The sequence below is a fragment of the Esox lucius genome, chromosome 3 (genome assembly GCF_011004845.1).
Source record: "Esox lucius isolate fEsoLuc1 chromosome 3, fEsoLuc1.pri, whole genome shotgun sequence".
Classification (NCBI taxonomy): Eukaryota; Metazoa; Chordata; class Actinopteri; order Esociformes; family Esocidae; genus Esox; species Esox lucius.
Window position 1 is genome coordinate 29717876 of NC_047571.1, and position 13027 is coordinate 29730902.

The window sequence follows — 13027 nt, forward strand, 5'->3', positions numbered from 1 at the left end:
CAATTGCTGTTGCATAGAGCTTCAACCGCTTACTGGCTGCCCAAATCATTGAAGTAAATGTCAGAGCAAAAAAGCAATGGACCATGAAGTCCAAGCAACTCTATGTGGACCTCAGAGGATTGTGACAAAGATTACCAAGTTACCAGCGAAGATGGGCCTTGGTTCGGGAGGTGACAAACGGCCTCAGTAACAAAGCCTCAGAGTTTCTCTGCAGAAACAGGGCAGCCTATCCGAAGGAAAACCATCTCTGCAGCGCTCCATCAATCGGGCCTGTGCGGTGAAGTGGCTGGGTAAAAGCCAGTCCAGAGTGGAAGGTGAATGACATGCCATCTGAGGGACACTTGGAGCTTGAGGAACAAGATTCTGTGCTCTGATGAGACCAAAATTGAACTAGTAGGACTAAGTGCTTGGGTAAAATCAACCCGTTACCTGGCTAATACCTGCTGTAAGGTGAAGCATTTTGGTGGGAGAATCATGCTTTGAGGGTGCTTCTCAGTGGCCAAGACAATGCTGGAGTTGCTTCAGGAAGAGTTTCTGAATTATCTTTGAGGGGACTTGAACCCAATTAAATATCTGTGGGGAGACCTGAAGACCGCAGTTTACTGATGCTCCCCATCCGCTATGACAGAGATCGATAGCTTCTGGAAGGAAGAATTTGAGAAACCTGAGACATACCCTAGAAGGCTTTGTGATTGCTGCCAAAGGTGCTTTTACAAAGTACCGAAGAATAAAGTTAGTTTAGTTATTTTTGTTAAATTGGCACACTTTTCTAAAAATTTGTTTTCCAGATTGTCATAATGTGGTATTTTGTGTAGATTGAGGCAATATAAATGTGATGAAATATAACCCAATTCTTTAACACAATGCAATTTGAAGAAAACGAAGGGGTCTGAATACTTTCTGAAGAAGATTATTTTCTTTCAAACAAAGACCAAAAACAATTCTTCCTTTCTGCATAAGTGTGCAATTCCAAGTAGCTAGAATCAAACCAAATGATATTAATCACAGGCTTCACAAACAACTGGTGTAAAGATCAAGGAGGTAGCCAAGTGGTTGGCCCATCCGACAAGTAACAGAAACGTTGCTAAATCAAATCCCTTTACTGGCAAGATAAAAAAAAATCTGTTGTCTTGACCTCGGAGAAGACAACCAGCCCTAATTGCTCCTGTAAGTGGCTCTGGATAAGAGTGTCAGCTAAATCACTGCCTGTCCGCAGACAGTGAATCGCGGTCCTGGATGGCAGGGAGTTCAGCTCCAGTAAATGAACCCAAGGCCTTCCCTACTAACCCACGACACGACCTGTACTAACCAAACTCAGCCTACTAACCAAAACCCTCTCTGCTCCCCAGTTCCCTGACAACTCCCTGTCACTGCCTATGACCCTATAGCCCCCCTGGGGTGGGGGGGGGCACCCTACCTGCCCCCCCCCGGGACATTTACCCAATATGCCGTTGACTTTTTTTTCCAACCGTGGTCTTGTCCGCTCCTACAGCACTATCAGTGTAGCAGTCACAGCCTCTAGGACACATGTTAAAGGGATTAGTTGGTTCACCGTGGGACACCACACACTCACCGCTGGTACTGTGTGCTCAGTTCACAACCTCCTGGTTACATAAGGAAGACCCAGTCTGTACCGCCTGGTTATGTATGGAAGACCCAGTCTGTACCGCCTGGTTATGTATGGAAGACCTGGGCTGTACCACTTGGTTATGTAAGGAAGACCCGGGCTGTACCACCTGGTTATGTAAGGAAGACCTGGGCTGTACCACCTGGTTACGTAAGGAAGACCCGGGCTGTACCACCTGGTTATGTAAGGAAGACCCGGGCTGTACCACCTGGTTATGTAAGGAAGACCCGGGCTGTACCACCTGGTTACGTAAGGAAGACCCGGGCTGTACCACCTGGTTACGTAAGGAAGACCCGGGCTGTACCACCTGGTTACGTAAGGAAGACCCGGGCTGTACCACCTGGTTACGTAAGGAAGACCCGGGCTGTACCACCTGGTTACGTAAGGAAGACCCGGGCTGTACCACCTGGTTATGTAAGGAAGACCCGGGCTGTACCACCTGGTTACGTAAGGAAGACCCGGGCTGTACCACCTGGTTACGTAAGGAAGACCCGGGCTGTACCACCTGGTTACGTAAGGAAGACCCGGGCTGTACCACCTGGTTATGTAAGGAAGACCCGGGCTGTTTCAAGGGACATTTGCCTTCAGTGATTCTGTAATCACTGTGTCCTGTAGTTCAGTTATTCTCGTTGGGGTCTGTTTCACACAATTATCTCTCATACACAGGAGGGCGCCAAAGACCAGAGGATGTCTTTCAAGAATCTTTCAAAGCAGCCCAACGTATCATAGCATTATCTAAGCTGTGTAGTAGTCTAACACGAGTCACCAAACAATTGAATGGCCTGAAGACCTAGTCTCCTAAAACATTTAGTCCCAAATATGTCTGCTTGTCTACTTCATTGGAACATGGAGAGAGTTAAAATGCTCCTACAAGTCTATCACATATTAAATATACCTGAAATGTACCCAAAAAATAAGCATGAATGTATTTCTGGCCAATTTATGTCACTCCATTTCTGGCCTTCACCAATCCCCAACAAGAAAATAGCGTGAATGCCGGCGATCCAGATTTCCAAAGACCCTGCAGGACAAAAGGGAACCGGATTACCAGGAAAATCCCCCTGAAAATAAATATGACAGGGAGTGAGAGCGAGAGAAGGAACGAAACAGACAATGAAAGAGAGACAGTGTGGCAGGCATTACTTCCAGTCAGCAAACGAGAGGGGTGTGGCTGAGTGGGGACAAGGAGGGCGTGGCTTCCCCAGGGGCCATGAGAACGGCACGTAGGGTTGTCAGGCCGGGCCATACACCCGATGCACCTCCCATCAAATGCTTCCACACACACACACACACACGCTGCATTATCTGAGCCCATCTGTTTGGGTTCGTAGTGGACCAGTCACAACAGGCCATCTAATCGGCCGCCCTCATCGGCTCCAGGGAACAACGTGCAGCCCGGCTGCCTACGTGGAGGCCACTGCCAGAGGCTGTACTGGCTACCGGGTAAGGGTGGCTTGGTGGAGCGGCTTTCCCTTCCTGGGGTGAAAACACACGCACACTTAAACAAACATTAAGGGGTGCTTACATATGCAAGCCCACGTGCATACACACACACACACACACACACACATACATACACCCAAACACACACCAGAAGTAGGAGGCCTTTGCAATTCCAGTAAGACAAGGCTGCTATCTTGAAGGAGTTCACTTCCCATTTGGAGGAAGCCTGACGAGGGTCTGGCATCAGAGCTGCACATCTCCACTGACTGGAACCCACAGCAACACAATGAGAATAGACCTGCTATCTCCTAATTACCCTGAATGTAAAAGATGTAAACGCAGATACAGAGAGCGTCATAGCGCACCATACGCCTCATAGAGCTGAGGCTCGTACTGTACACACTGGCGTAATAGTCACTCCAACTAATGTGAACTAATGCAGTTGGCATTTTCTATCGTTTTTCATTTTGTTTTTCTCTTCATCCCTGCTGTTAGTTGATTAACTGATTAAGATGTTTTCTTTCTTCTACTGGGTTGTGTGTCATACAGCTACTTTTACATCCCGTTCTGTGAGTCGCTCTGGATAAACGTGTCTGCCGCGTTAATAAAAAGCAAAACAATATTATAAAGACGCATGAAACTCGCTCAAAATGTTTAGAGGACGGGGCCGTCCTCCAGTTGTCTTGGCTCAACCGACTGTAACGCCGTGTGGTGTGTTAATGCGAAGCCAAGAAACACCGGATCGAGCCCATGTGTGGGATACTCAGATACGACATGTTAAAAAGCAGTATATCTGGATGTTTATTGTGTTAACTAGTCTGTTTCAGTCTGTAACCATGTTGTTACGATACTGTGGTGCTTTATATATTTAAATGAGTCGACTCCATATGGTGTCATTTACTACAGAATTCAAAGGTACAAAATCTCATCACTTCAAGTGATGAATAAATGTGGAGAAGCAGGAGAGTTGAAACTCTGGTCTGACTGCTTCTGTACACACCCCCGCACACGCACACCCCCACACACACACACCCCCGCACACACACAGAGACACGCACACACAGAGACACGCACACACACAGAGACGCACACACAGAGACGCACACACAGAGACGCACACACAGAGACACGCACACACACAGAGACGCACACACAGAGACACACACACACACACAGAGACACACACACACACACAGAGACACGCACACAAAGAGACACACACACACAGAGACACGCACACACAGAGAGACACACACACACAGAGACACACTCACACAGAGACACGTGCACACGCACACACAGAGACACACACAGAGACACGTACACTCATGCATAGGCTAGTCATGAGGAAATCCACATATATTCAAGCCCTTTAATACATACTGGCGCGCACACACACACACACACACACACACACACCCAATGCAGGTCTCTCGCTCTCAGGCACTCAGTCATCTTTTGTGATGGCCAAACGTGTCAGTGTCATTAAAATCATATGATTTACAGGTCTGGCTAGCTGCCAAGCCAACAGGGCCAAGACTGTGTTAAATAGTGCATAGAAAGGCAATGCAAACATTGCATGAATGTGTGATAGAAATGACAGTCTAGACTGCATGCTATACCAAGTGTCTCACAACCAGGGGTACTAAGACATAAACCATGGATGCCTACCAGGAGATACGTTAGCAGTACTCTGGGCAGAGCAAAATTCAGTCGGTGGTACAGTAACGGAAAAGGGTTGGGAACCACTGTGTTGCCCCAACCAATATTTTTACGTCACACCAGCCACTATTTACTGAGTTTGCATTGGTCAGCCAAATCTGTGTTTGTTTATCGGTTTTATTGAGCCAAAATGCAGAAAACAGGTGATTAGAGCAAGGGACCAATAACCAGAAGGTTGTTACATTAGATGGAATCCCTGACCAAGCAGAGTGAAGAATCTGTCCTTGAGCTAATCGTACACATGCCTAACCCTAATCACTCCTGTAAGAGAGCAACTCCTATCTCTGGATTTGGGTGTACGCTAAATGAGAGATGATGTCAATGCAAACGGGCAGTGTGTTTTATGAGGACAGAGGACACGCTGAATGGTTTATAAGGACAAGAACAGGCCTTCAGCCTCATGTCACTAATCATCTCCATTCAGCTAAGTCCTCTGCATTTCTGTCTGTGTGTGTGTGTGTGTTTGTGTGCCCGCGTGCACGCATGCATTTAAACACTGAGATGATCTTCTCTTTCACGTCCTTGCTGACCGAGAATGACAGTGTTTGTGTGTGTGAGTGTGTGTGTGCAGTGCTGCATCCCCACAGGGATGTTCTCTTCCAAGTTACGTCTCTCTGTCGATTGAGGACAAGAAGGCCCTAAGAAACGAGGAATGTCAAACTGGTAGCATGTGACCTTAAAGGATGAAGAAGTGTCCTGAAATGACACGATTACATTGCCGACTGCCAGTTCATGAAGGTAACGCCTCTACCAAACGCCGTTCACACATGGCGCTAACACGTATCCTCTGTCCTGGAACGTCCTGTCCTGACAGCGCCCACATTGTCAGACTGGCGTGCATGCATTCATGACCTGATCGCGATCAGATCTCAGAAGTGTATTCAGAAAAGGTCAGGACAATATTGACACGGAGGCACAGAAGTGGACAAGGCTGTAGATAACACGTGCATGGCTTTCAGCCACTGGTGGAATGCTTACAATGCAGCCGTATGTTGCTTGGCAACACCCCGTTCTGTCAGGAAGTTCAGTCAAGCGTTCTTGTTGATTGTGTGTATCTCCTCACCAGCCCAGTCTGCGTTTTATGTGTATCATATCTCCTTTGTAGGTGCAGACAGGCAACTCAAAACACAAGCCCTATACTGGGGTTGGATGACTGACAGGTCAGATCATTTGGGGACAGAGGCTATGGGAAAAACGTACAGACACACACACACACACACACACATAGGTCAATTCCTAAAAGTGACTGATGTTTCATAACCTTGGGACTATTGTCTTCCTCAGCTACACTTCACCCGCATACCTGCCTGATGGTAATGACCATTTCCTCTTTGTCAAAACCTCAACTTCCACCACACAGCCGTTCCTATGAATTCCAGCTGTTTGACTACAGCTGACGTGGGTTTCTCCTCTCAAGTTCCAAACAAACAGCTCAACTGGCAGGGCCAGCTTCAGGAAGACATTTATTTTCATATGTTGAACCAGAGAGCCCAGTTTGTTTGGCGGGAAGTGGTCCACTTCCCCTCCTTCCCCAGCCCCTTGGCTTCAAACCCCGGACCCAGAGGCCCTGCCCCCCCTGGCTCCGCGCGGATGAAGCGGCCTGGGCCTTTCCACCACCCCGTTCGCCCGCCACTGTCCCTGGGCTGGCTGCCGGCTTCCCCAGCTCCATTGACGTCAGTCACCCACACACCACAAGACCTCTGTTTGGAGTTTTAAAACAAACTCCACGGCCCGTCACCACGGCAACACAGACCCCGGTGACCAACCGCCATGGAAAAAGCTGGCCCTGTGCGAGCGTGTGTACGGTAAACAGCTTCTCTGACCCTGGAGGAAAAGGGGTTCCAGTTTCCTCCTCTAGTGTCTCCAGACACAGCCAGAGCTTCCTGCTGAGACAGGACAGACTGAATAAACTGCTGATATTCAGGCCTACTTTACATCAAACCTTGATAGTGTTTATTTTCTTGATGAGAGCGTCTGCTTAAATGACTAAAATGTGCCAATGCCATCTCATCAGATGCCTAGAGTAGGAACAGTGAGGAATATGATACAAGAATAAAATAGTAATATGACTGGAGCACAAATAGAATAGTAAGTAATATGACTGGAGCAGGAATAGAATAGTTAGTAATATGACTGGAGCAGGAATAGAATAGTTAGTAATATAACTGGAGCAGGAATAGAATAGTTAGTAATATGACTGGAGCAGGAATAGAATAGTTAGTAATATGACTGGAGCAGGAAAAGAATAGGTAGTAATATGACTGGGGCAGGAATAAAAAGCAACCCTGTGAACTACTCAGCCTGCATGGCCTCAGTTCTTTTATCACGTACACCTGTCAGATCAGCTATCTTTCTGGGCTGTGGCACCACATCCGTTGGCCAGGGAAGAGTGGTTTGCACCCACAGGGCCTAAAGCTTAGCTTCGCTATCTCTGCATTTCCTGTTTACAGTCTTGCACCCAGATTCCCACGGCGGTCTGCTACAGAAAAGTCATACATTTTCCAATCTACCTTCCTTGTTAGCTTCCTCAGAGATCACCTCACCATCGAGGCATAGAGCAAACCACACAGACGCTGGGCTGCCATGTCAGGTACTGCCAAAGGTGACTCAACAGCTGCTGGAACTCCTAAATACGTGATGTGTGATAAATGTATAAAATAAATATATACATATATTTATCCCATTTCTCTCAACTTGCACTTATGGCCCAAATGACTTAAGTGTAAAAAATGAACTGGCATTCTATATCTAAACAGTAAGGCACAAGGGAATCTGGTATATGGCCAATATACCATGGCTAAGACATTCTGGAATAATTACACATATGGCGAACTAATCTGTAAGGGCCGGTTTCACAGACACAGATTAAGCAAGGTCTAGGACTAAAAAATCTAGTTCAATAGAAAATGCCAGTTAGTTTTCTTTGTCTGAGACTAGGCTTAATCTGCCTGACAAACCGGCCCTGCATGTTTAAGGGATTGATAGTGTTATTATAGTGTCCCAGAATGGGTTTTCCAAACTTTTGATTGGTACTGTATGTTACATTGGTACATATGGTACATTATATGCATTCATGTGTTAGTATATAGTTTCTTCAAACTTAAGTTCAAAACTGAAGACATTTTATATTACACTTCATTCACACAAAGAAAATACATGAAACTATGCATAGAGTAAATTCATGCTCATTTTAATAATTTTGTAAAAAATATCTGTCGAACAGAACACGCGACACCTCACCATAAATCATGATACTGCAGCAAAGTACATGGGAAACATGAGCACATCTTAATGTAGTATTCCAATGGACACGTGTGCAATAACCAGTCACCACACATAACATGGGAACAATGGTGCCAACATTACAGCCCGAGATAACATTAAAAAAAACAACAACACCGGCAACCGAGGGATTACGCTTCTGCCAGGCTCTTCCCCAGAGACCCAGGGCGTTACACGGCAGCGCGCGTCAGGATTTCTGGGGCATTTCGAGACGTCAACCAACCATTTGAATTTGCAACGCTAATTGTATTTTTACCCGGAACAATTGATTGAAAAATTTAATTGGCAATTTTTTTTGTCAAAAGGTTTTAAACTGATAGCCTTGTCAGCTTCGCACGTTAGGGTTCAACAATGGTGTCAGGGAAATCTGTAAAGAAAACGTAAGCGTTGCACAACCATGTAACAAACAGTAGACGTCTTTTGATAGGCAATGGCAGTGCATATAAATTATACTAAATGTACACTACCGTTCAAATGTTTGGGGTCACTCAAAAACTTCCTTGAGTTCCATGAAAACATTCATGAACAAAAGTCTAGCAACATGAATAGGAAATATAGTAATTTGCAAGGTAAGTAATAATCTTTTTTTGATTTAAATAATAATTGCGTCCTTCAAACTTTGCATCCGTCAAAGAATCCTCCGTTTGTAGCAGTTACAGCCTTGCAGACCTTTGGTATTCTAGTTGTCAATTTGTTGAGGTAATCTGAAGAGATTTCACTACAAGCTTCCTGAAGCTCCTTCCACAAGTCGGATTGGCTTGATGGGCACTTCTGACGTAGCGTACGGTCAAGCTGCTCCCACAACAGCTCAATAGGGGTGAGATCCAGTGACTGTGCTGGCCACTCCAATACAGACAGCATATCAGCTCACTGCTTCCCTAAGTAGTTCTTGCATAGTTTGGAGCTGTGCTTTGCTACAATTGTCATTTACAACATTAACAATGTCTACTCTGTATTTCTGATAGATTTGATGTTATTTTATTGGAAAAACTTTTTTATTTTCTTTCGAAAAACAAGGATATTCCTAAGTGAGCCAGAACATTTGAACATTAGTGTACATTTTGCGAATATTATTTTATTTACAGATAGAAGTCATAAATACACTGTATCAAACAGTTCAAGGATTCACATAGGATTAGGTTCAAGGAGGAGATTGTGCTGTTGTTGCCCGCAAACACACACGCACACGCTAACACACGCACAAATGCACAAACACACACACAGACAGACAGGGAGGGTTGTGTTGACATTACGACATGACCTCCCCACACTGATGCAGTTTCCATCAATGTACCATTTAGAAGTGTTGCTGGCAGGCGAGCAGCTAGATAGCCTGGGTAACAGTCTCTCTAGTTTATACTCCTCTTCACCCCCGAGACAAGCAGTGAAATGTTAAACTGAACAGAGACGGCAACCAGGCTAGCAACTAGGTACCCAGCTAAAGCAGAAAACATGGAGATAACGTTAAAACATAAAAAAGTGTCATCACACAATATGTGATGCAAATTTAAAAAAATGCTCTTTGCTCTGTGTTTGCTCTTTGTTTTTGAATTCTCATTGTGTTTATTTTTTATTGTGATTTTTATTTTATTTTTAGGGTAAATTGTGTTCAGCTCAGGGCTAATCTGGCAAACAGAATAACATCAGCTGGAGTCAGACAATGTTATTTTTTTACTTTGGTTCTAAATGGGGTATTATTCAGAATATCACATGACATCACATGACATGTGATTTCTCTCTCTCTGAAAACAAACCACTCAATGGTTTTCTTTGATTGGCCTAAATTCAACTTAATTCTGTGCTTCAATCAGATTAGATTTTTTACAGGATGTCTCTCGTGCACCATGTTGCCTCTCGCTGTTTGAGGGCTTTGATCAGGACATCCTTGGAACTCGTTGGGTTTTTGAGAAATGGACTTTCAATGTTTTTTCATGGGGAAAAAAAATTATGAGTCAATTGCTTAATGGTTAAGCAGATACGTAAAATCAACGTTAACAGGCTCGCAATTGTTCCGCTATGAGTGTGGAACTAATTGGTTCTGTTGCTATTGTTTATGTTGACAGTATGTTACATTGAGTGTGTGTAGTTTTACAAAGGTGGGTGTTGAATGAAGAACCTGGCTCTTTAGTAATCCCCAGGGCCATGTATTCAGAATAAATAGGAATAAATATATGGCTCTGGTTCGCTCTACTCTTTAGTTTAAAAGTCTTTCCTAGAAAAAAGTGCAACTTGTGCTGGGAAGTCCGACGATTTGTGAAAGTCCAAAAAAACACAGTGGTGAAACTACACTGCACTATTGCCATGACAACATGAGGAAGACCTGCGTGTATTCTCCTCTCGTTCGAGAGGCACGCCGATTATTTCTGGGTAGAAAACAGACATTTCACAAAATCAACATTAACCTTTTCAATAAATTATAAAATCACGTTACAAAAGACGCTGTCATAAAAAAGGCACACAACAAGTGGTAGGACACGTGTGTTACGAAAAGGGTAAACCTTTTGTTTTACAAATACTTGTGGACCACTAGCTTTGAACTCTGGATGCAACGTCCCATTCAATCCCACTAGAAAACTATACAAACACCCGGAAAAAGAAACGAAGAACAGCAACTGCTCTGAGGGGCAGGAGTCCCTCGTCTTGTCCCAGAACTAATCTCCGGCAGCATCTCAGCTTGGCGTTTTCTACAGCGTTTGTCCAAAACAAAGACGGTAGTATCTGGCAAAGGACCAAGATACAGCTGTTCATCGAATCTCCTTCAGTGCGTCGCTCTCCTCAACTTCATGCTAATCTTCCTGAGGGCTCCCAAACCAAGTGCCAAGGTCCCCCACCCTCTTCTGAAAGGGCCCAAAGTCATCCAGGCCCTCTTGCAGTGCAGCTCTGTGATTGCAGGATTCCTCCACTGCAATAAAACCGCTGCTTGGATTTGACAAAGACGGTGATTCCCAGCATTTTATCTGAGGGCGACCGTGTGTCAGTCCATCTCCCCTCCACCCCGCTCCACTGTACCCCTGTCCCCCTCATCTGCCCCCGTGGGTCCGTTCCCATCCTGGCTGTCATCCAGCGTCAGCTCGAACTGGAATTTCTGACCCGGCTCTCCGCCCTCCCCATCGCCCTCCCCGTCCCCGCTGTAGAAGGGAGGAGAGGGGCTCTGGGGGATCATGCTCTGGTACCAGTTCCGGTTGTCCTCCAGGGTGTCCAGGATGTCCTGGGCGTCAGGGTGCACCAGGTCGGCCCAGGTCTCCCACAGAGGATGGACGATGTAGTCGATGAAGCCCACCTGGAGCAGAGAGATAAGCACACTTGTCTTAACATGGGTGTGCTGTATGAATTTGGGTTTGTGTGTGAACAGCTAAACGAGTACACCGTGTGAATTTGTTTTTGTGTGTGTCTCCAAAGGCCTTTCCTGAGGCAGCAGTCGAACGCCCCGCCCACCCCCCCCCCACCACAGGGAAGTCCGAGTGGGACGTTGACGGCTGTGTGACCGTGGTAACCCACCTGGCTCTTGGCCACCGAGGCGGTGTGTTTGTCGCACATGGGGCTGATCTCCATGCCCCTCTCCCTCTCCCGGTCGCCCTGGTGGAAGAACTCCTTCATGATCCGGTCGGTCCACTGCTGGTACACGTCCAGGGGTTTGGTGGGGTTACTGAGGTCGGCACAGTGGACCATGTTACGCATCACCTGGGGGATGGACGGCAGGAACATGGTGAGAGTGTGTCGCGTGTGTGTGTGTGTGTGGTCCTGTTCTGACTAAAAGTGAGGACATGGCGCCAGTCCTCAATTGGACAAGTAGCTTAATCTGGCTTAGGGGTTAGGTTTAGGCATTCAGAGTTCTGGTCAGGTTAAGTGCCTGTGTGTTCACCTGTATTCTGTCTGTGTAGTTGTCCAGCAGCAGGACCCCAGAGCTGGTCACCTTCTTGGTCTCCACCATGGTCTTCAGGTCAGCCAGTAGACTCATGTGTTTGGACATATCGGTGGCCAGCACCTGCAGACAGACAGAGACATTGTTGTTAATCGTTACATTTTTAGTGATGTATGATTTGTGATTCAAGGTACCACTGAAGCTTCACCGACTTATTTAAAGAAAGATAACCGAGCCACATCCGCTCACAATCCACATCCACTCACGGTCCACATCCACTCACGGTCCACATCCACTCACGGGCCACATCCACTCACGGGCCACATCCACTCAAGGTCCACATCCACTCACGGTCCACATCCACTCACGGGCCACATCCACTCACGGGCCACATCCACTCACGGGCCACATCCACTCACGGGCCACATCCACTCACGGGCCACACTCTAACTAGATATCAGGTCCGGGAGCTCCTTCCCCTCACCATGTCGATGACCATCCTCCGGAGGGACTGTCTCTGTTTCTTGCTGAGGTTCTGGAAGATGTCACAGTTCTCCTCCTGCAGCAGCTTGAAGCCCACGGCCAAGTGGTGGTTCTCCAGGACAGACTCGTCGTTGTACATCAGGGCCAGCTCTGAATCTGGACAGACACACAGCAGAGGAGCAGTTATATACAGCTCTGAGTCGAGACAGAGAGATGTTGGGAGTAACATGGACTTGTTCTAAGCGATCAGGAAGTAATAGCAGCTGAGTCCTCCGGGTGAACACAGCCAATCTTCCGTGACTACGTGGGACAGAGCAGCCCAGTCCAGGACGTGTTCTGCATATCAAACTGTCCGAGATCCGTTCCTGGATGGGCCATTCTGACTAAGACCAGGATATGATAACACCAGTTCCAGTTTATTAGTATCTACTGGAGGTTGTGAACTTACCTGGAGTTTACTGTCGCAATGATGCATTACAAAGTTGAATATGGCTCTGGTGTCTTGACATATGTCAACAATCATATTCCATATATTAGATAAGATAACTGGGTCCAAGTTTCAGGGATTGTGAGCCAGTGATCGATTGGATGGTGGGGTATCGGCTGGT

General features: G+C 46.4%; 1 protein-coding gene across 4 annotated transcripts in view; it reads right to left on the reverse strand.

Annotated features, from left to right (window-relative positions):
* Nucleotides 1–7961: 7961 nt before the first annotated feature.
* The window catches only part of LOC105024737 (cAMP-specific 3',5'-cyclic phosphodiesterase 4B), a 60577-nt gene continuing 55511 nt past the window's right edge, over nt 7962–13027 (reverse strand). For all 4 annotated transcript variants that reach the window (XM_010894852.3, XM_010894860.5, XM_010894870.4 and 1 more), the window contains 4 exons: nt 12421–12575; nt 11937–12059; nt 11573–11755; nt 7962–11354 (listed from right to left, as the gene is read on the reverse strand). In XM_010894852.3, the coding sequence (XP_010893154.1) occupies nt 11049–11354; nt 11573–11755; nt 11937–12059; nt 12421–12575 (767 nt within the window). In that variant the 3' untranslated portion in view covers nt 7962–11048. The remainder of the gene's footprint in view (nt 11355–11572; nt 11756–11936; nt 12060–12420; nt 12576–13027) is intronic.